This window comes from Notothenia rossii (genome assembly GCF_949606895.1).
Source record: "Notothenia rossii genome assembly, chromosome: 11".
Lineage (NCBI taxonomy): Eukaryota > Metazoa > Chordata > Actinopteri > Perciformes > Nototheniidae > Notothenia > Notothenia rossii.
Window position 1 is genome coordinate 57,275,420 of NC_136910.1, and position 22,905 is coordinate 57,298,324.

The 22,905-nt window shown below is 40.0% G+C and overlaps 1 protein-coding gene across 2 annotated transcripts; it reads left to right on the forward strand.

The window, feature by feature from the left end:
• The first annotated feature begins 1,738 nt into the window (after window positions 1-1,738).
• On the forward strand, window positions 1,739-17,144 carry thnsl2 (threonine synthase-like 2). Of its 2 annotated transcripts, XM_079657356.1 has the most exons (11): window positions 1,739-2,001; window positions 2,746-2,873; window positions 3,491-3,722; window positions 4,987-5,181; window positions 6,386-6,538; window positions 8,592-8,825; window positions 11,893-12,041; window positions 13,766-13,891; window positions 14,974-15,128; window positions 15,347-15,565; window positions 16,649-17,144. In XM_079657356.1, the coding sequence occupies exons 3-10, from the start codon at window positions 3,500-3,502 to the stop codon at window positions 15,552-15,554; spliced, it is 1,443 nt and encodes a 480-aa protein (XP_079513482.1). In that variant the 5' UTR covers window positions 1,739-2,001; window positions 2,746-2,873; window positions 3,491-3,499; the 3' UTR covers window positions 15,555-15,565; window positions 16,649-17,144. The 2 variants fall into 2 exon arrangements, with proteins under 2 accessions (XP_079513482.1, XP_079513483.1); XM_079657357.1 differs by lacking the exon at window positions 2,746-2,873.
• The last annotated feature ends 5,761 nt before the right edge of the window (window positions 17,145-22,905 follow it).

A 22,905-nucleotide genomic window follows, 5' to 3' on the forward strand; every position in this document is an offset into this window, starting at 1 on the left:
TGTTTTAATGCTAAATTGTTTCCTAAAATCCTTATATATTTATTTTTAAATCCGTTGAATGTGTAAACGTACCTGGCAATAAACTGGATTGTTCATTTCTTACAGGAAGGTGATTCATTAGGGATTTTTCCACCACAGTATTAAACACATTTTCTAAAATGCGAACTCATTCCCAGGTGTAGGACTCATCCCTGCGCCTCTGTATTGTGCAGAGAGGCTGTATTTTGACATATTAACAGCAAACTCATTGTATTTTCACTCACCGGTACATTTCCTGCTCTGATGAATGAAAACATGTGTTTTATTCTTCAGCCCTCCAGTACTGAGAGATCACTTCAGAATCAGAATACCTTTATTAGTCCCACAGAGGGGAAATGTGCAGCGTTACAGCAGGAAAGAGCCACAGACAGCTTAGTGTTGCATATCTTGAATGAGTTAAAAAAGTACTACGTTATAATATAACTTGGACCAGGGGGGTCAAACTCAAATACACAGTGGGCCAAAATAAAAAAATAGGTATAGTCGAGGGCCGGACTGGTTCAATGTTTATTGCAGAAATTATTGAAATGAACTTATTGCACATATTAAACCTGGAACTAACAAAGCTTAAATGATTGCCTATAAAAACAACATTAAACATTAAATAATCAGTTCATTCATTTCCTATGGCTCTATCTGCAGCTTTTCCAGAGTCATTTCTTATGATTACATTTTTCCACAGGCCAAACAACAGCTTCAACAAAACTATTTCCCTCAAAGAGAAACCACACATGCCCTGTTGTCGTGAGAGAGAAAGTGCAGAAGGAAACATCCATTAAACTCAGTGAGCTGCTCTGTGATGCTAGCTCAGATACTTGGCATCTCATCTTGGGTGCAAGGTCATCAATGTTTGGGCTCAGGCTCTGAGCTGAGGAGACCCTCAGGATTGAGTGAAGGTGTGCGTTCAATATACCGGTGGGCCAGATCTAATAGGAATTAGAAATTATCCTGCGGGCCGAAATTAAATCCACCACGGGCCTGATTTGGCCCCCGGGCCTTGAGTTTGACACATGTGACTTAGAAGCACACGTGTCAATATTAACAATAGGCCTACTAATGGATGCATTTTAATACCAGTTATTGTTTACTCTTAAATTACTTATTAAAGAATAAACTATACTTCAGGATCAAGACAGTTTTGTTTTACTTTAAAGGTAAAGGGTTTAATACAAATATTGTTTGTTTCTTTATACATTTGGGAAAATGTCACATTCACCAGAAGAAAAGGAGTGTCTCTAAACCACATTTTGTAAATTTTTACTTACGATATGGCACCACTATTACAAAATAGTACAAATAAGAGGGCAATCGAAACCAAATGTGTATTTGATAACATTATATTTACATTACATTTTTATTTTGCTGATGCTTTTATCCAAAGCGACTTACAAAAAGTGCAAAAACCATAACGATTCAAACTTTTACAACAAGGAAAGTGCAGATATATTCACTTCAAGCAAGTCATACCATTGCTAGTGATGGGGAATTAGTTACAAGACCTTTTAGTGTTTTATTGTGTATCTAATCAATATTTTACTTTACCTTTTGTTTTATCACTTTTTTCTTTATGTAGTATTATTTTCTTTATTTTCCTGTGTACCCCTTATGTCAATATTGTGTGTGTTTACACTGTTTGATGTACATATATATATGTATATATTCTTTAATAAAGGAAATTCAAAAACTGTGGGCCAACGGATCTGACCCAGTCACGTGGTATCGACGGACTACGTCACGACGTGTCCGTTACACGTTCGCGTGCAGGATCAGCAACAAACAGTTGTGTTTGAAACCAACTAGAGGAGAGTTATTAAACCCTCCTACAGATAGTTTGCTCGGGTCCTAGTTCAACCAGCTGCTCCACCTGACCAGAGGCCTGTATGCGGCTCAACATACCCGGGATATCTGCCTGTTATCCGGCAAAAACAACCCTAACGATCCGCGGTCCCGCTATACCCCTCGGTGAGTCAACAGGGTCTAGTTCAGACTGGCCTGTGAGCGCGTTCACGTGAAAGGGGCGGAGTTAGCAGCATTTGACCAATCAACACAACATTCAAATAAAAACTATTATATGTTAAGAAATAGATTTTCTTTTACTTAAAATCTTGATATAATCAAAAACTACGTGCAGTTTACTATTGCAAAGTACTCAGAATAATAGAAAATGTGCAGTATTGTTAAAGTGGATGAGAGGAAGCTTTTGTACAAATGTGCAAAAATATTTGGAGGGTTTTCCAGAATAGGCATTATTTAAATGAAATAGATAAAAATGAGATAATGGTTGCATTAGTGTAAGGCATATAGGCCTTGTTAAAGAGATCAGCGTCACAATGAAGTACTATATTGATGGACAAATCTGAAGTTAACTTTAAACATCCTTGAGTTAAACACATTATTCAGATTCAGAATACTTTATTGTCCATTAAATCTACGGGGGCTTTGGCACTGGCGGATAGGTTAAAATAACACTCACCACACAGCACCACAACTCATACACACAAAAGAGGGAAATTGCATCATAAAGTGAAACAGTGGCAGTCTTAATAAACGAGTGGTTTGTTCTTCATAAGTCATACATAAATTCTCCTCATTTCAGTTGTCATTTGTGCTCATTTAATTAACTCTGTTTGCAAAATGAGTGATACAAATCATGGACGTGTAAATCATTGATATAGTGAATCATACGTAAGCTTCATTTATAATTAGCTTCATAGGTGGTTCCAAAGTTCACGTTTTATCTCCTGTGGGACCGTCGCAGCTTGTGAAAAGGTTGATCAGCCTCAGTGTGTGAAGTGTAGACGGCCATCGAGTGTTTGTATTTGTATTTCAGAGTGGTGAGTAGTGCATGCTTTGTATGGTGTTTTAATACAATCTAGCACTTTCATGATTCATAGAAATTAGAAATGATCCTGCGGGCCGAAATTAAATCCACCACGGGCCTGATTTGGCCCCCGGGCCTTGATTTTGACATAATGTGGTTTAGAGTGATCCAGACACAGACACAAACAGATGATTTCCGGTCTTTTGCTGCAGTTTAGAATGATGTTTATTTAGCTTTACATAACAAGGTTTAATTATACTGTGTCAAAGGGTTGTGGTATGAGCATCTGCCGGGCTGGTGGAATAGGTGTCCTCGTCCTCTCCTGTCACCTGTGACCCCTTTTATACACCCGGTGCAGCTAAACCCCGCCACCAAGTGTTCAAAAATAATATTGCACTATACATATAAATAAAGTAAACTGAGACACCAACAACACCCATAAAATGGCTCCTTATATTAATTCCCACATTAATTGTGCAAGGAATGGATTACTACATTGGATATAAAATGTACAGTGGGATTTTAAGTCCAGTTACCAAGAGAAGCTTCTCTGTCAGTAAACAAATAAATGAATGCTTCCTTAGCATGTCTGAAATAACTGAGAGTATTTATTTCCCCCTGAAACCCCAGGTGTGAGCGATGCAGTTCTGCAGTACTCGGGGTGGGGTCCATGGATGGGACTTCCAGCAGGTGCTTTTCTCCGGTTTTGCTCCAGACGGAGGGATGTTCATGCCTGAAAGTGTTCCTGTGCTGAGCCCCGAGACCCTGAGGAGCTGGGGGGGGCTGAGCTACACTGACCTGGTGGTGGAGGTGGCCTCTCTGTTCATCCCCCCCCATCTGATCCCCAGAGAGGACCTGGAGGGTAAGATCTCAGTTCCACAAAACACCTCATCTGATCAGAGAAGGCAAAAGTACACACATCCTTTACTCAAGTAGAAGTACAGATACTCGTGTTTAAAAATACTCTGGTGAAAGTAGAAGTACTGACTAAACTTCTTTACTCAAGTAAAAGTAAAGAGGCTTTGAAATGTACTTCAGTAAAAAGTACCCATAACTAGCAGCTGTTTTAAAGAGTACCTGACCTCCCTTTATATTAATAGAACAATAATGTCATTGTTAGCTAATGAATGTTTCCATGGTGACCAACGGCAACATGGCAACGTTTCCATTGGTCCCTCTTCTTTAGAGAAGACCAGGAAATTATGGATACACGGATCGTGTTCAAATCAATAGGCACGCAATGACTCTAAATAATAATGATCACGCCACCAAACACACATTCAGACTAAAGGAACCAGCCTGTTTGGAAAATGAGAGAAGTAGAAAGTACAGGTATTTGAGTTCAACATGTGAGAAGTAGAAAGTACAGGTATTTGAGTTCAACATGTAAGAAGTAGAAAGTACAGGTATTTGTGTTCAACATGTAAGAAGTAGAAAGTACAGGTATTTGAGTTCAACATGTAAGAAGTAGAAAGTACAGGTATTTGAGTTCAACATGTAAGAAGTAGAAAGTACAGGTATTTGGGTTCAACATGTAAGAAGTAGAAAGTACAGGTATTTGAGTTCAACATGTAAGAAGTAGAAAGTACAGGTATTTGAGTTCAACATGTGAGAAGTAGAAAGTACAGGTATTTGAGTTCAACATGTAAGAAGTAGAAAGTACAGGTATTTGAGTTCAACATGTGAGAAGTAGAAAGTACAGGTATTTGAGTTCAACATGTAAGAAGTAGAAAGTACAGGTATTTGAGTTCAACATGTGAGAAGTAGAAAGTACAGGTATTTGAGTTCAAAATGAAAGAAGTCATAGTAAAAAGTTGTCAGAAAAATAAGTAGTGGAGTAAAGTACTGATACCAGAAAAATGTACTTAAGTACAGTAACAAAGTATTTGTACTTTACTACTCAGTAGGTCAGGTACTCTTTAAAACAGATGGTAGTTATGGGTACTTTTTACTTAAGTACATTTCAAAGCCTCTTTACTTTGACTTGAGTAAAGAAGTTTAGTCAGTACTTCTACTTTCACTAGAGTATTTTTAAACACCAGTATCAGTACTTCTACTTGAGTAAAGGATGTGTGTACTTTTGCCCTCTGCTGAAATCCACAGACTAACACTTGCTCTCTCCTCAGGGTTAGTTAATGAGGCTCTGAGTGGATTCTCAGTGCCCGAGGTGGTGACTGTCGCCCGGCTGAAGGACGGCCTGTCGGTCCTGGAGCTTTTCCACGGAGAAACCTTAGCCTTTAAGGACCTGGCGATGACCTGCACCGTGCGCTTCCTCGACTACTTCCTGCAGAAACAGAATCGCAGAGCTACAGTCATTGTGGGTAAGACCTCACAGCTGTCATGTGATCACTAAGGAACCTGCTTTATCTGGTCTACAACATGAAGGGGTGAACATTAAGGGGAATATCTGACACAAAATATGTTTGGTGAGTTAGAGCCGAGTAGACTTTGATTCGTTTTAATCATAGTGATAATTACACTTTGATTATCATCACATTCATGCTCCCCAGAGGACGCACTAATCATAGATGATAAATGTACGGAATAACATTTTTGGGCGAGGATATAAATACAATTATTTGTCACATTATTTCCGATCCAAAACCTCAATGTGTGATGTCACAATATCCATATTCTGTACAAACTGTAACGTCCCATGAGACAAATGTAAAATGTGTGATATTGGGCTGTATAAATACACTTTGATTGATTGAAACGTGTGTGTGTGTGTGTGTGTGTGTGTGTGTGTGTGTGTGTGTGTGTGTGTGTGTGTGTGTGTGTGTGTGTGTGTGTGTGTGTGTGTGTGTGTGTGTGTGTGTGTGTGTGTGTGTGTGTGTGTGTGTGTGTGTGTGTATAGTCACTAAGTACATTTACTCAAGTATTATTTGGACATACTTAATGAGTACTTCTGTTGGCTGATACGTTATACTTCTACCCTCATACATTTAACACGTATGTCGTTTATTTGCGTTTTCATTTACTTGCAATTTGTGACACTTTCACCATTCTGTTGCATAATATCTCATTTTTTATGTTAGAGAAGAAACAGCAATGACTTACAGTTGCAGAGGTAATGATCAACGTAGTAGGACTAGAGCAGCGGTGCCCACACTTTTTCAGCTTGGGAGCTACTTTTAAAATGACCAAGCCCAAAAGATCTACCTACAGGGCCGCCCCTGCCCAATCTGTGTCGCGAGCGCGAGGGGGGGGGGGGGGGGGGGGGGGCCTCATAACTGCATGAACCCGTATGGCACAAAACAATTCAAGACTGGCTTACCTGTACGTCAATCAAGTGGCAAATGCCATAGTAAGGATGGATGATAGGCTAACTTTAAAAAAAATTAAAACATTTTTTTTTATATATATTTTTTTCAATGCCATGTGATCCACCCACACTACCTTTGCGATCGACCGGTCAATCGCAAAGGTATTGTGGCGTGTGGTAGTGTGACGTAATGGGCACCCCTGGACTAGAGTGATTTTAACCATATCACCCTAAAACCAGCTGATGGTTTCCCTCTCCAGGAACATCAGGAGACACGGGGGGGTCGGCCATCCAAAGTGCGAAGGGTCTCAGAGGACTGGACATTCTGGTGGTTTTTCCTCGAGGACGCATCACTCCAGTCCAGGAAAAACACATGATCACCTGCCTGGAGGACAACGTGCACGTGTTTGCAGGTAAATAAATAAAATATAAATAAATATTGGGAGGGATGAAACCCTCTTTAATGGTCACACATGCAGAGCACACAGCACACAGTGACATGTGTTCTCTGCTTTTAACCCATCCTAGTACCAGAAGTCTAGCACTAGGAACAGTGGGCAGCTATTGTACAGCGCCCGGGGAGCAATGGGAGAGGGGGGGGAAGGGGGGTGTCCGGGGCCTTGCTCAAGGGCACCACGGCAGGGCAGGAGGTGAACTGGGACCTCTCCAAGTAGCAGTCCACACTCCATATTTTCGGTCTGGTCGGGGACTTGAACCGGCGACCCTGCGGCTCACAGTCCAAGCCCCTACTGACTGAGCCACTGCCGGTAAAGGGGTGTGGTGGCATTTTTATTATCTTTCAATTACATTGCATTTAGCTGACGCTTTTATCCAAAGTGACGTGCAATAAGTGCGATATCTTCCTACATGACATACTGATCTCAGAGCTGCTGATCTGGTTATATCCTTCACCTAAAATATGATTGTACATATATGCACACCTTGATGTATTGGAAGATGATTAGGAGGACTCAATGTCAATTAAGTTAAAAAAGATGACGATTGTTACCAAGCTTCAGCGAGGGACTCCCTATGCTGTTTCCTTTTTTAAATTTAAAGAATCGGTTATATCATTTGTTTCTGTATCTATATGTCCCTCTGTGGGAGCGACTAGGAAACAGTAAAAGGTTGGTCACAAAAGGGACATTGGTTTTCATTCCTTCTACACTGGTCACGCCTTTAAAAAGTGACACAGGGAATCACACAAGTTGTCAAATTAAACCAAAACATTGAAAACCTTTTCCATTTCAACAGAGCTGCAAACATCAGAATCAGAAACAGGTTTATCACCAGGTCGTTTAACACATACGAGGAATTTGACTTGGTGTTGTGGTGCATACATAAAAATAAAAACAAAAGTTAAAAACAGATAGAAAACTATTTTAGGAAAACTAGAATAACTTAGTATAATAAAATATAGCAGTATTTACATTAAAATGGTTGAAGGGACAGTTTCATTCCACAGGCCATAAGACTGTTATGGCACATTTCCACTGCAGGGCCTCGCACGGTATAGTTAGGCCTCGTTAGGCCAGGCTCACTTTATGCTGCGTCTCCATTACAGTTTAGTAGCTGGGGCAGTAACTATAGTAACGCAGTGTAGGCGGAGCCGTGACGTCATCTTCAATGAGAAACACCAAACCAACATCAGCCGTTAGCTGTTAGCCCTCAGAGCTCACAGCTCCTCATATCTGTTCAGAAACTAGACAAAAGTTAAACAAGTCCAAACCACAGACTGTCTGTGTCATGGAGAATACAGTCGATGGTTTATTTATGTCTGTAGGCCGTTGTTGTGAGTGTGGACGGTCGGAGCATATACTGCGTTAGCTTAGCCAAGCTCCATTCAGAAAACACGCATTTTAAAAGGTGTTTCGCCTGCCGTCTGTCTGCAGACTTGTCAAAGCATTAATTCATGGTTTTTACTAACCGGTATCAGTATGTGGTTACTTCGGCATCATTTAGAAACGTGTATTACAATTAAATCACGGTCAATAAGTTCATTTTTTTGTAGTTGCCAGCGATTCTATAGTTTAGCATACTCAGCCCGGTTGTTGACCCGGAAAGAACCTGGATTTTGGAGAGCCAGAAAACTGAAAAAGTACCCGCTAGCCGGAGCTACGCCAAGTGGAAACGCAACCAAAAACGGGCCGTGCTTAAACCGCGCTGTCGTGGAAATGCGCCTTAAACACCTGGACTTTTGAAAGAAAAGAACATCAATAACATTCATCTGTTTGCAACTTACAAATGACTTATCTAATATATCATATTCCAATTAGACTCCCCTTGCACTATTTCTATTCTATTTTATTTGTATTTACTTGCACTACTTTAACGCTTTAACATTTCATTGTGTTGCACTGTGGGCGGAGTCTGTGACCTCAGATTTTCATGGAGGTATCTCCACTGTATCTCTGTACACATGACAATAAAAGCCTTGAATCTTGAACCCGTGTTGTTTCCCTGCAGCTGACGGCAGCTCAGACGACATCGACCAGCCTCTGCGTCGCCTTTTTGCCGACCAGGACTTGGTCCGAGCTCACGGCCTCATGAGCCTGAACTCTGTGAACTGGTCCAGAGTCATGGTTCAGCTCGCTCACTTTATCTACGCCTACCTGCAGCTCAGCGGGGTGAAGCAGGCGGAGGGAGATCTGCCTGAACTGGAGGTGGTGGTTCCTACTGGGGGGGCGGGCAACATCGCAGGTGAGTCACTGGTACAGACTGTGTTCGAATTAGCCATTTGCTTTCGGGGGAGCCCTATTTTTCAGTGCAAGTCCTGCTACTAAATATGTCACACGCACGCTCTGTTGACTGAAAGATGTTTCCTGCATTAGATCAACATTGATTGCCAATAGCCTTGTTTGGTAGGACATCTTTTTTTCTCATCTCCAAAACCTCGATCGCTTTTTGGTGTGCCTGGCTCTTATGGTGCTTATAAATCTTTTTCCGCAGGTTATTCTGTTGATCACTGCTGATTTTCCCTGAATCCATTATCTGCGAGCGGCAGGGAGATCAATAAACATTTTGCCTCTTTGCAAATCTCACATCCACATTTATTTTAATTGTATGAAAAGCCATGGATACCTTTCATTCCACTCACTCCATCTTTTCTGTTTCTAGTTAAAAGGCAGGTCATGGGCATCGTCAGGTTCGCTAGCGCTGGTGGCGCCAGCAGCTGTGGCCGTTGTTGAAGCCTCTCTTCAGGCTCCGCATCGGCAGGCCTCTCCCTCGGTGTGGAGCTGTCAAACTCGACCCTAACGCCGCTTACAGCCGGCCAACTAAAAGTTGTTCCGTTCACGTTGTCATTTTCAGACACCTTCGCTTCTTTGCTTGTGAATCCAAAAGCTGCGAGGCTTGGCTGTTTTCGTTTCGCCATATTTGTTTTTACAAAGCCAGAGTAAAAAATAAATCAATATGAACATTTCAAATACCGCGCCGGCATCGCCGCCGTAACCATAGCAACGTAAGTAGCTTAAAGAATGCAGCACCGCCACGTACAGATGGCAACACCCAGAAATATTCACAAATATAAAACAAATATTCAGAAACTGTAATGAACAGTGACTATTATTTATTTCAAGAACTGTTATTTACAGAAACTCAACATTTCTAATCTGTGTGTAAATATGCACCATTTTTTTGGGCTCCCCCTATTTATCTCAAAGTCGGCCTTCAGGGGAGCTCCCCCCTCTTTAGGGGAGCCAAACTCCCCCTGGCTCCCCCCAATTTCGAACACTGGGTACAGACTCCTATGACAATGATGGGGGTCAAAACTCAAAACACATCCATCTCTCCAAAACATATATGAGCAGTCCATTATTAGACAGGCACAAAACATGGTGTCCCACCTAGTGTTGTCACGATACCAACATTTTAGTTTCGATACCAAGTCAAGAATTGCGATTTCGAAACCGTCTTAAATGTCATTATTGTGCTTTATTTCAAACCTGTCAGTCATAACACAAACCTTTGAACAATAACAAAACAATGGCATTCGAGATAAAATGACAAGAATCTGTAGGTACTAAAATAGCAGCATCGTCTCAAACAACTTGCAAAGTTTGATGTGTTGGATCCCTTGGTTTGCAGGGATCTGAAACATCTATCACAGACGGGCCTCGAGGTGTCCGTAGGCTTGCCCTCGCTGTCGGAGATTCGACCAAAATACTTCAAAATGTCGCTTCTTGCGTCTTTTTTGTCTACAAGCCGAGGCGCATCCGCAATAGCAATCGCACGTGCAGCCACGCTTCTCACTTCGTCACATGATAGGAGGCGTGTGGCGCATTGGGTCAGTGCGTTGGTGTTGGGATCAGGGGGGCACAGGTTCAAACCCCACTGCAGTCAGCATGTCGTTGTGTCCCTGAGACACTTCACCCCAAAGTGCTCCTGTGGGGATTGTCCACAGTATTGAGTATGTAAGTCGCTTTGGATAAAATGTCTAACAAGTGACATGTAATGATATGAGAGCGTGCGTGAGAGAAGAGGGGGCCGGCAGGGAGTGGAAGCAGAGCGCTGAACACACACAGGAAATACGGCTCTTATTAAAACATGTCATTCTTAAAGTACCGATACTAATGAAATAATCGTAGCGGTTTTAACGGCAGGGTATCGCGATACTTTTCTAGTATCGGTGCACCGTGCAACACTGATCCCACATACTCCACCCAGAATTCCAGCTCCTCCCGTCTGGTAGGAGATTCAGGGTTCAGGCTGAACCGCTACAAGCACTCATTCCTACCTGTGTCCATTAAGCTTCTTAACATTCACATGTAATGAAATATACTATTTAAATGTTGGCCATGAGGGTTGTGCAATATGTGCGTCTGTGTATTGTGTTTGTTCGAACGGTGTATGACTGATGATATGTGAATGTATTTGAATGTTTATTATGTTTGTATATGTACATGTACGTGGAACTGCAGAACAAATGTCCTTACCGGGACAATAAAGTATATCGTATCGTATCACTGCAGCTGGTGGGGAACTGGGTTAGACGATGACTTCAGTCAACAATCCAGCGCTTGACTAACTAGTACTCAACTTAAGCTGAGTTTAATAATCAGGCTTGATAGTTGGGTTGGGAAGGTTACTTTAAAAATGTCCTCTGTTACAATAATTAGTTACATGTCGAAAAAAGGAAACAGTAACCTAGTCTGAGTATCAAAATATAAAAGTAACCTGATCAAAAAGGTGTACTCTCGGTGGGCTGATTTTGACTACCATGAGTACTGAGTAGTGTTGCAACCATTGGATATAGAGAGCACCAGATGAACAGGATAATATTTATTTTTCAAATAAATAGACAATCTGTTTTATCCAAATGATCCAGAGTCCCCTAAATCCTCCAAATCGATCCAAAATTAAACTAAATCAGTCAACAGAGAGTACAGATATTGCCATTTTATGTTAAAACTGCCATTGTTGATCCTGAAAATATCATACATGGACTCAACATCCTCAATAACCCCCATACATCCCTCCAAATCGGCCAAGCCACTCTTTCACTATTGTTTAATTAGGCTAGAATGCTATTCATTTCAATTAACGCAACTTATGCTAATTGTGCATATTGCCCAACATATGCAGGTTAGCATCCGGTGGTTTCTATGTGCTGCCGGGGAGCCTTACTATACATTTCAGTCATACAACGTTGGGGTAATCAACAACTATGAGCTGGCAACAAGATTATCATATCATCATCATCATTTTAGCAGCAAAGATTTGTATTTGTTCCCAACATGCGTGTCTGTCTGTGTTTGTTTTGTCTCAGCTGGATACATCGTGAAGCAGATGGGATTGCCTCTGAAACTGGTGGCCATGGTGAACTCTAACGACATCGTTCACAGGACGGTAACCGAGGGGGACTTCTCCATGGCGGATAATGTCAAACAAACATTAGCCCCCGCTATCGACATCCAGGTAATACTGTCAGCAGAGAGGCAACAGTACACACATCCTTTACTCAAGTAGAAGTACAGATACTCGTGTTTAAAAATACTCTGGTGAAAGTAGAAGTACTGACTAAACTTCTTTACTCAAATAAAAGTAAAGAGGCTTTGAAATGTACTTCAGTAAAAAGTACCCATAACTAGCAGCTGTTTTAAAGAGTACCTGACCTCCCTTTATATTAATAGAACAATAATGTCATTGTTAGCTAATGAATGTTTCCATGGTGACCAACGGCAACATGACAACGTTTTGATTGGTCCCTCTTCTTTAGAGAAGACCAGGAAATGATGGATACACGGATCGTGTTCAAATCAATAGGCACGCAATGACTCTAAATAATAATGATCACGCCACCAAACACACATTCAGACTAAAGGAACCAGCCTGTTTGGAAAATGAGAGAAGTAGAAAGTACAGGTATTTGTGTTCAACATGTAAGAAGTAGAAAGTACAGGTATTTGGGTTCAACATGTAAGAAGTAGAAAGTACAGGTATTTGAGTTCAACATGTAAGAAGTAGAAAGTACAGGTATTTGAGTTCAACATGTAAGAAGTAGAAAGTACAGGTATTTGAGTTCAACATGTAAGAAGTAGAAAGTACAGGTATTTGAGTTCAACATGTAAGAAGTAGAAAGTACAGGTATTTGAGTTCAACATGTGAGAAGTAGAAAGTACAGGTATTTGAGTTCAACATGTGAGAAGTAGAAAGTACAGGTATTTGAGTTCAACATGTAAGAAGTAGAAAGTACAGGTATTTGAGTTCAACATGTAAGAAGTAGAAAGTACAGGTATTTGGGTTCAACATGTAAGAAGTAGAAAGTACAGGTATTAGTGTTCAACATGTAAGAAGTAGAAAGTACAGGTATTTGTGTTCAAAATGAGAGAAGTAGAAAGTACAGGTATTTGTGTTCAACATGTAAGAAGTAGAAAGTACAGGTATTTGTGTTCAACATGTAAGAAGTAGAAAGTACAGGTATTTGTGTTCAACATGTGAGAAGTAGAAAGTACAGGTATTTGTGTTCAAAATGTAAGAAGTAGAAAGTACAGGTATTTGGGTTCAACATGTGAGAAGTAGAAAGTACAGGTGTTTGTGTTCAACATGTAAGAAGTAGAAAGTACAGGTATTTGTGTTCAACATGTAAGAAGTAGAAAGTACAGGTGTTTGTGTTCAACATGTAAGAAGTAGAAAGTACAGGTATTTGTGTTCAACATGTAAGAAGTAGAAAGTACAGGTATTTGAGTTCAACATGTAAGAAGTAGAAAGTACAGGTATTTGAGTTCAACATGTAAGAAGTAGAAAGTACAGGTATTTGAGTTCAACATGTAAGAAGTAGAAAGTACAGGTATTTGGGTTCAACATGTAAGAAGTAGAAAGTACAGGTATTTGAGTTCAACATGTAAGAAGTAGAAAGTACAGGTATTTGAGTTCAACATGTAAGAAGTAGAAAGTAGAAAGTCATCAGAAAAATAAGTAGTGGAGTAAAGTACTGATACCAGAAACATGTACTTGAGTACAGTAACAAAGTATTTGTACTCCACTACTTCCCACCTCACTCAGCTTGTAGGAAGACCTGCTCATCAGTGAAGTCCCCAGAAAACATCTTGATCCATGTTAACTCACATTGACTTAGAAGTAAATGAAATGTCCCCCATGATGAAAGTAAAATGGACATCCACTGCTTGTTCGTCCTGTAGGACCCGTACAACATGGAGCGGGTGTTCTGGCTGCTGCTGGGCAGAGACGGAGCTTCAGTGAAGAAGATGATGGAGGAGTTTCAACAATCACACAAACACTCTCTGCCAGAAAACCAGCGCAAACTGGTACCAGTCATTCAACTCACAGAGCTGAGTCCAGATCAAATGCACGCTCAAGGCCCTTTGAGCAGCTCTCACTGATTGTGATGTTATGTCAAATGTTTGTTTTTCATGTGTTGAGTCTTGATATGTGTCTGTTGATGTTACACATGGAGCTGCTGGATGCAAGGAGCATTTCAGACTTGATCTGACCATTCAAGTATTATCGTATCGTAACTCTTACTACACTTTGAGACGCCACTTCTGTGTTGTGTTTGATCTGGTTGGGAAAATCCTGAATGTCCTCTTCCAATCTGAGAGTAACATGATATCACAGGTATCAACTGTAGCTGTGAACATGACAGGATGTGTGATTACCTAGAAGAGCATCAGGACTGTTTGAGGCATATGATAGCTATGTGATTAACATGATGATTCAGCCTCTATGGAGAGAGACATATGACAAGCATGCTCATTTCTGACGTGGAGCTAATCTGAAGTAAACATTGAACACTGCTTTCTATTCCTCCATCTTGGGACTGTGGAACTCCCTCTCTTGGATATCAGCATGTGAAGGACACTGTTTGAGATTTTGAGTAAAAAGTCAGGATATTTAGAAAAAGTCAGAATTTTGAGATTTTGACTAAAAAGTCAGGATTTTGAGAAAAAATATAGAATTTTGAGATTTCGAGAAAAAATATAGAATTTTGAGATTTTGAGAAAAAATAGAGCATTTTTAGATGTTGAGAAAAAAGAAAGGATTTTGAGAAAAAATACGGAATTTAGAGAAAAAGTCCGAATTTTGACATTTTGAGTAAAACGACAGAATTTTGAGAATCTGAAAAAAAAAAGTCAATATTTTCAGAAAAAAGTCAGAGTTTTGAGATTTCGGGGAAAAAGTCAGAGTTTTGAGATTTTTGGACAAAAGAGTTTTGAGAAAAAGTCAGAATTTGTAGAAAAAGTCAGAATTTTGAGATTTTGAGAAAAAAGCCAACATTTTGTGAAAAAAGTCAGTATTTTGTACATGACATGTTGAAGCTCAAGTCGGGGACGAGTGAGATTGTTCGGGGACGAGTGAGATTGTTCTAACAGATCTGTTTCTCTTCCAGCTGTCCCAGGTGTTATCCACTGGATCAGTGAGTGATGAAGGCATCCTGGAGACCATGAGGAGGTGCTGGGAGGAGAACCAGTATGTCCTCTGTCCTCACTCTGCTGTGGCTGTGTGGCATCACTACCACTGTCCCCACAAACCCACCATTAACAGGTGTGTTCATCTGTTCACACACACGCACACACACACACACACACACACACACACACACACACACACACACACACACACACACACACACACACACACACACACACACACACACACACACACACACACACACACACACACACACACAGCAGCTTGGTGAGGCTGTCCTGTAGGAAAGGTCTGATCTGGTTTCCTAAAAAATGACTGAACTCTTTTCACAGGTGTTACATCGCCACAGCATCTCCAGCCAAGTTCCAGGCAGCCGTGCAGAAGGCCGGTCTGACCTTTGACCTCCCGGAGGCAGTGCTGGCGTTGGACGGGCTGCCGACCCGGTACCAGAACCTGGAGCGGAGCGCAGACTGGTGCAAAGACTGGGAGGAGAGCCTGAGACAGAAATTACAGTCTGTGAGCTCGTCCAGGAAAAACTGAGGGACTTAAAGGTCAACTAATATTCAAAATCCTCTTCCTCATGTCTCTTCTACATCAACATGTGTCCCCTCTTCTTCATGTCTCTTCTACATCAACATGTGTCCCCTCTTCTCCATGTCTCTTCTACATCAACATGTGTCCCCTCTTCTCCATGTCTCTTCTACATCAACATGTGTCCCCTCTTCTCCATCTCTCTTCTACATCAACATGTGTCCCCTCTTCTCCATGTCTCTTCTACATCAACATGTGTCCCCTCTTCTTCATGTCTCTTTTACATCAACATGTGTCCCCTCTTCTTCATGTCTCTTCTACATCAACATGTGTCCCCTCTTCTCCATGTCTCTTCTACATCAACATGTGTCCCCTCTTCTTCATGTCTCTTCTACATCAACATGTGTCCCCTCTTCTTCATGTCTCTTCTACATCAACATGTGTCCCCTCTTCTTCATGTCTCTTCTACATCAACATGTGTCCCCTCTTCTTCATGTCTCTTCTACATCAACATGTGTCCCCTGTGTGGAAAGAGACTCTGAAAGTTTAAGGAACAAAGATTCTCTCTCTTTTTGATCCATTTCTATAAAAACCTGTCTGAAAATGAGCTGATCAGATTTTGGCCACTTTGTGATGACATAACGATGTGTTGTCTTGTGTAACCATTAGCCAATCAGCAACCAAGGTAACCCCCCCCCCCCCCCCTTATCACCTGAATCTCCTCCTAGAGCACCATTGAGTTCTTTGTAACCAAATGTCTCTCAGAGGGGCGTGGGGAGGGGCTCCTTATTTTCATCTAAAGTAACAGACAGAGAATCAGCACTTTGGAAACAGGGCTGAAACAGAGGGGATTATGGGTAATGCTGCAATGATCTGCTTCGGGTTTCAGCCAATCAGAGACAGGCTCTGTATATATCTGAGACCTGTGATATATTGATGAAAGACAGGATAATAGGCGACCTTTAATTAAGCTATCTCACCCCTCCCATCAGCGATTATGGGCGCTCACTCCCCAGCTAAACCTATCACCTTCGTCTCTGTTTCCACAAGCCAATCAGAGCGCATCGTCACATCTTTAAATCTGCTCTCTCCCCCCCTCACAGCTGTTGACTCGACGCCACCCTCTTGCACCTCCCTTTCCGGTTCTCCGACAAAACCCTTCGTCCCTCTTCCTCACATCATGCTCGGTTTCCCCTTCCCCAAATATATTTCAGCAGGATGGGGGCTAATAATAGCCAAACACTATTACATTAATCTCTGCAATAAATACAAATCAAAACAAAGTCTCTCCTGATTGAACTACAGCTGAAGAAATGTGTAGCTAGAAAACTTGACTGGACATAGATCTGTGAAAGGGTGTGTTAGCTGGTCCTTGATCTGTGGGCTTTTGTTATCTGGATGTAGTAAATGGTAAAAGTGTGTGCCTCTTTGATGGACTTTGGTTTGTAGTGTCGTACGATTTGTCTTCGTTTAGTGATGTCATAAAGACTAACCAATCCACTCTCACTCTGCTGAGTCTCTGAGTCTTCCTTCCAAAACTGTAATACAATTGTTTTGAATGATAACAAATAAAATCAAACTTTCGTTCTAATTGCACAACTTTGACTCATGTTGACTTTTTTGTACTAAATCTATAACAGCAATGCTAAATGGAATATGAATAAGGATATTATAGGCATATGTATTATCTTTACCTCAATATTTTAGGATATGCTGTAAATTGTAAGTGTACAGTCTAGCCTTTAGGTGGCGCCATAGCTCACACGAGACCAGATGTGTGAGAATGACCCTGTTGTAAGGACACTTTTTTAGCTGTTTGATTCCAGTTCATTGTCCAATTAATGTAATAAATAAATACATTTAATATATAAATATTAAATAAAAAGGTGTACTAAAATACATCTGTCTCCAGAGCGCAGAAAATATATTTTTAAAAGCTAAGAAGAGTGGAGACTAAACCCAGTAGTTTCACAGATCAGGAGAACAATTAGATTTACTGTTTCATTTGTTTGAATTAAGGTGAGCACTTTAAAACGTCCATTTTAAATTCCCAGGTCAAATGCTTTGCTAAACCCCATAAAGCTGTTCCTGTAAATAACATACGAGTTCCCTAACATATTAGGAAGGTTAGAATGATTGCATTTTGGTTTAATTAAGAGCTAACCTGATGCCAACGTACATACTAAGATGGAAACTACTGCAGAAAGTACTTCTGCCGGTAAGAAACGTGTACCTCCACTGGTACCAAAGGGGACAATAGAATAAATAGAAAACAGAAAACAATATTGACCAACATAACATTTCATTTTCAATGACGGTTTTATTTGAATGTATTGTAATATGTTCACATGTTGCACCCTTTGGCACTGTTTCAGTCAAATTGACCTACAGAATACATAACTGAATATTAACATGTATATTCCCTATCCTTTATTTTCCTAAACCTATTTACTAACTCCCACCTCTGATGAATTTATTTTAGAAGTTATGGGAGAATTTACCGGGAAACAAAATCAACATCTGTCCCATTAATGTGAAACTGTGTTTTCCGAAGAGCCCTGAATGCAGCACGAGGTTTGACAGCTACAGAAACAAACATGGCGGATGCTAGCTAGCTCAACGGTCCAACATTAACGTCTTTTATTTGAAATTAACAGCTGTCAGGAAATAACGAAGGACGGTACCGATTCTCAGAAAGACACCGTGAACAACTGACCTCCATACTTCACCTTTACCGGGTTTTTATTCAGCAGTTGTCCGGTGTGTAGAGGCGGTTTGTTAGCTTCAGGAGAAACACAACAACAGAGCTGTCTTCCTCCTCTCTGCCCTCATGTTTAACAGGTAAGACACGATTTTACTAAAATACTAATAACGATACACTTTATTTAATATACAGCACCTTTCAGACATAATTACAAAGTGCTTTAACATACACATACAAAGACAGCAAGGGAATTACACGACAGCATCTAAACATGAAACATAGAAATAATAAAACAAAGAATACATGAAAAATATAATAAAAACAAGGTGTGTATAGGTCATTATACACCGACAAAAGATGCTGTCTGTGTATCTGCCTTCATTGTGTTTATTGTCAGACAGTCTACAGATGTTTATCCTTCACGGTCACCTTTCATATTTTACGTTTGTTTATTTTCTACTCAAAAATGATGTGTTTCAAAAGTAATATCACATATAAAATCCTCCTCATTTAGGTCAGTTCTGGAGTGGGTCATGTCCCTGTGTTTCAGGTTGTATTTCCGGCTGTGTGGCTCTCAGCTGGCACACAATGGACAAAATGAGATTCAGAGATAAGACAAGATGGTGTTGTGATACAGAAAGGCTTTAGAGAGCTTAGTGAAAGTCTAGTTGTCACATTAGCCCTGAGCAGAGATGGCAAAAGTACACACATCCTTTCCTCAAGTAGAAGTACAGATACTCGTGTTTAAAAATACTCTGGTGAAAGTAGAAGTACTTACTAAACTTTTTTACTCAAGTCAAAGTAAAGAGGCTTTGAAATGTACTTCAGTAAAAAGTACCCATAACTAGCAGCTGTTTTAAAGAGTACCTCACCTCCCTTTATATTAATAGAACAATAATGTCATTGTTAGCTAATGAATTACTCTAAATAATAATGATCACGCCACCAAACACAGATTCAAACTAAAGTAACCAGTACAGTTACTTTCTAAAGTAGAAAGTACAGGTATTTGGGTTCAACATGTGAGAAGTAGAAAGTACAGGTATTTGTGTTCAAAATGTAAGAAGTAGAAAGTACAGGTATTTATGTTCAACATGTAAGAAGTAGAAAGTACAGGTATTTGTGTTCAACATGTAAGAAGTAGAAAGTACAGGTATTTGAGTTCAACATGTGAGAAGTAGAAAGTACAGGTATTTGTGTTCAACATGTAAGAAGTAGAAAGTACAGGTATTTATGTTCAAAATGTAAGAAGTCAAAGTCAAAAGTCGTCAGAAAAATAAGTAGTGGAGTAAAGTACTGATAACATGTATTTAAGTACAGTAACAAAGTATTTGTACTCCACTACTTCCCACCTCTGGCCCGGAGTCACCACCATAAAATCAAGTGTATTCTCTGGCCTATAACATTTTAATCAAAGTGAATATTCCACTGAGCTTATATTCACATATTGTGGTAGGTAAATACGTATACATATAAACAGACTGGCTTTCACAGCATCTTTTGTTTGTCTATGAGGACACGTACAAAAATGATAGCTCCACCCATGGCTAATTCATTAGATAATCCTCATCACTGCCTACTCCCAATGATCAGTTACATTCAAACTAGCTGCACCTTTACCAGCTTTGAGAACACTTTCATGATCAATCATTATAAAACATATCATATCTATTATTCTGAAATGGACCAATCTGCACAATGACTACTTTTACTGTCTTTCACTATATTTTGATGAGAATACTTTTCTACTTTTACTTGAGGAAAATTTTGAATGCAGTACTTTTACTGTAACAGAGTATTCCTACACTCTGGTACTTCTACTTTTACTCAAGAGCAAGATCTGAGTACTTCTACTTTTACTCAAGAACAAGATCTGAGTACTTTTACTCAAGAACAAGATCTGAGTACTTCTACTTTTACACAAGTACAAGATCTGAGTACTTCTACTTTTACTCAAGAACAAGATCTGAGTACTTCTACTTTTACTAAAGTACAAGATCTGAGTACTTCTACTTTTACTCAAGTACAAGATCTGAGTACTTCTACTTTTACTCAAGAACAAGATCTGAGTACTTCTACTTTTACTCAAGTACAAGATCTGAGTACTTCTACTTTTACTCAAGTACAAGATCTGAGTACTTCTACTTTTACTCAAGAACAAGATCTGAGTACTTCTACTTTTACTAAAGTACAAGATCTGAGTACTTCTACTTTTACTCAAGTACAAGATCTGAGTACTTCTACTTTTACTCAAGAACAAGATCTGAGTACTTCTCCCACCTGTTTCATTCTTTCGAATATGAATACTTGTTAGTATTCTCAGTCTCTTATTATAATATACTGGATAATATGTGGGCTTTAAACCTTTGTTAGAACATTGTACCGGGTATGTTTCTATATTTCTGTATGAATGACTCAACAGAGAACAAATGATTGGACAAAAAAGGCAACGTTTTAAATGAGTTTATTGAATATGACCTTCACTGAGGGTGGACTGTTCCTGCAGGAAAGACATCAGGAAACCAGTTAGAGTTTATAGACCAGCTGATATGTGTTTTCAGGAGTCTGTCAGATTGAAACCCTGTGAATAGAGAAGATACAGAGAGATTAGTGAACACCATCTCAAAGTGCACACAGCTAAAAGGTACGTTCATTTTAAACCGGTTGTGTGTATCCAAATGTTTGTCTACTACATAGCAAATACCTGTACTTTCTACTTCTTACATGTTGAACACAAATACCTGTACTTTCTACTTCTCTCATTTTCCAAACAGACTGGTTCCTTTAGTCTGAATGTGTGTTTGGTGGCGTGATCATTATTATTTAGAGTCATTGCGTGCCTATTGATTTGAACACGATCCGTGTATCCATCATTTCCTGGTCTTCTCTAAAGAAGAGGGACCAATGGAAACGTTGTCATGTTGCCGTTGGTCACCATGGAAACATTCATTAGCTAACAATGACATTATTGTTCTATGAATATAAAGGGAGGTCAGGTACTCTTTAAAACAGCTGCTAGTTATGGGTACTTTTTACTGAAGTACATTTCAAAGCCTCTTTACTTTGACTTGAGTAAAGAAGTTTAGTCAGTACTTCTACTTTCACCAGAGTATTTTTAAACACGAGTATCTGTACTTCTACTTGAGGAAAGGATGTGTGTACTTTTGCCATCTCTGGATATTAGTTTATTATTTTCCCAGCATCCTTATCATTTCAAAACAAATGGACACCACCTATTTGCAGAGCAGCTCTGACTTATTGACATGTGGTTTATGAAGCGTTTTGTTTGGATATCACCCTGCTGCCTTCGGTCTGTGCACCGCTAACAGGACTAGCAGTGTGGGAACCGGCTGCCTGCTATCTCATGTCTTACTTTGTATTATAAGCCACGTGTTGTCAATGTAATACTCTGCCATTCACAAAATGCATGTAACTAGATTTGTATTTATTTAACCTTTATTTAACCAGATAAAAAAGCAACCAGATAAAATCTTATTTACAATGCTGACCCGGCCAAGAAGGCAGCAACGTGTGCACATTTGGACAGTAAGAAAGGTACTTATTACTGCAAGAGCAGCTGGTGGTAAGGACTTCAGACAACTTCAACTTAAAACATGCTATTGAGACAAGTGCCCTCAGTTTGAGGCGTGATTGAAGGTCATTCCAAGAACAAGGACCATAATAAAAAAGACTCCTTTTCCCAGCCTCAGTCCGCACAGCAGGAACCTGGACCCGTATCCAGGCGCTGGACCTGAGGTTATAAGAGTCACAAACTGGAGCAGATCTGGCTCATATGTAGAGTGGATGCTTACCTAAAATGGATTTATGCATTTGGAGGACCATCCAGTTACAGTATGCTATACAGTAGAGATGTCCCGATCCGATCACGTGATTTTTTTCAAAAGATCGGAATCGGGACAAAAAAATCGGGGATCGGATTTCTTTTCAATTTTTTTTTTTATTTTATTTTTTTATTTTTTATAATTCAATGTTACAAAACAAAAATGACCATGTTCAAGTCTTAAAGTCATCCTGAGGCCTTAGTTTTGGTTTCAAATTACAGAACATCATGTATGTGTTGCTTCTTTGGGGCTTGTTTTCATAGACCTGCTTATTTCTCTCAAATCTGGCAGCAGAGTGGGCGCAGTGTCTAATTGTAGCAGTAAGCTAACGAGTACTGAAAAGCTTTATTTTGTTTTGATCCAATGCTGCACAACTGAACTGATCCAATGCTGCTGTGAAAGAAAGAAGCTATATCCATGTTGGATAGAATATCACATTTAAATACAAAAATAACCTTAAGGGACAACTTGAATGCTTTTTTTTCTCTTAATGCATTGCATAAAGATCGGATTGGGAAAAATCGGTATCGGCAAATTGTCAAAATCAAATCAAAAAGGTGATCGGGACATCCCTACTATACAGTGTGCAATGATGAGTCCTATAGGGTGCATTTGATATATATCACAGTGCAGCATGGTAGAGTGGGTCAAGTTTGGCTAAAACAGTGGGACAGGCAAATCTATAAATGGTATCACCGTGGTCCAGCTGGGACAGGAATAATCCAGAGACCAACCTTTCACGGGATGAAGTTGAAAAACAACATTTAAGTCTGAAAAGGAAGCCAAGAGTGAATTTCAATGTCTTTGTTAGAAC

Excerpts from the sequence above, each read along its gene's own strand:
- thnsl2 (XM_079657356.1), top strand. The coding sequence starts at position 3,500 with ATGCAGTTCTGCAGTACTCGGGGTGGGGTCCATGGATGGGACTTCCAG. Across the intron at positions 3,723-4,986 it reads CCCCAGAGAGGACCTGGAGG|GGTTAGTTAATGAGGCTCTG; the intron begins GTAAGATCTCAG and ends CTCTCTCCTCAG. Across the intron at positions 15,129-15,346 it reads CACAAACCCACCATTAACAG|GTGTTACATCGCCACAGCAT; the intron begins GTGTGTTCATCT and ends CTCTTTTCACAG.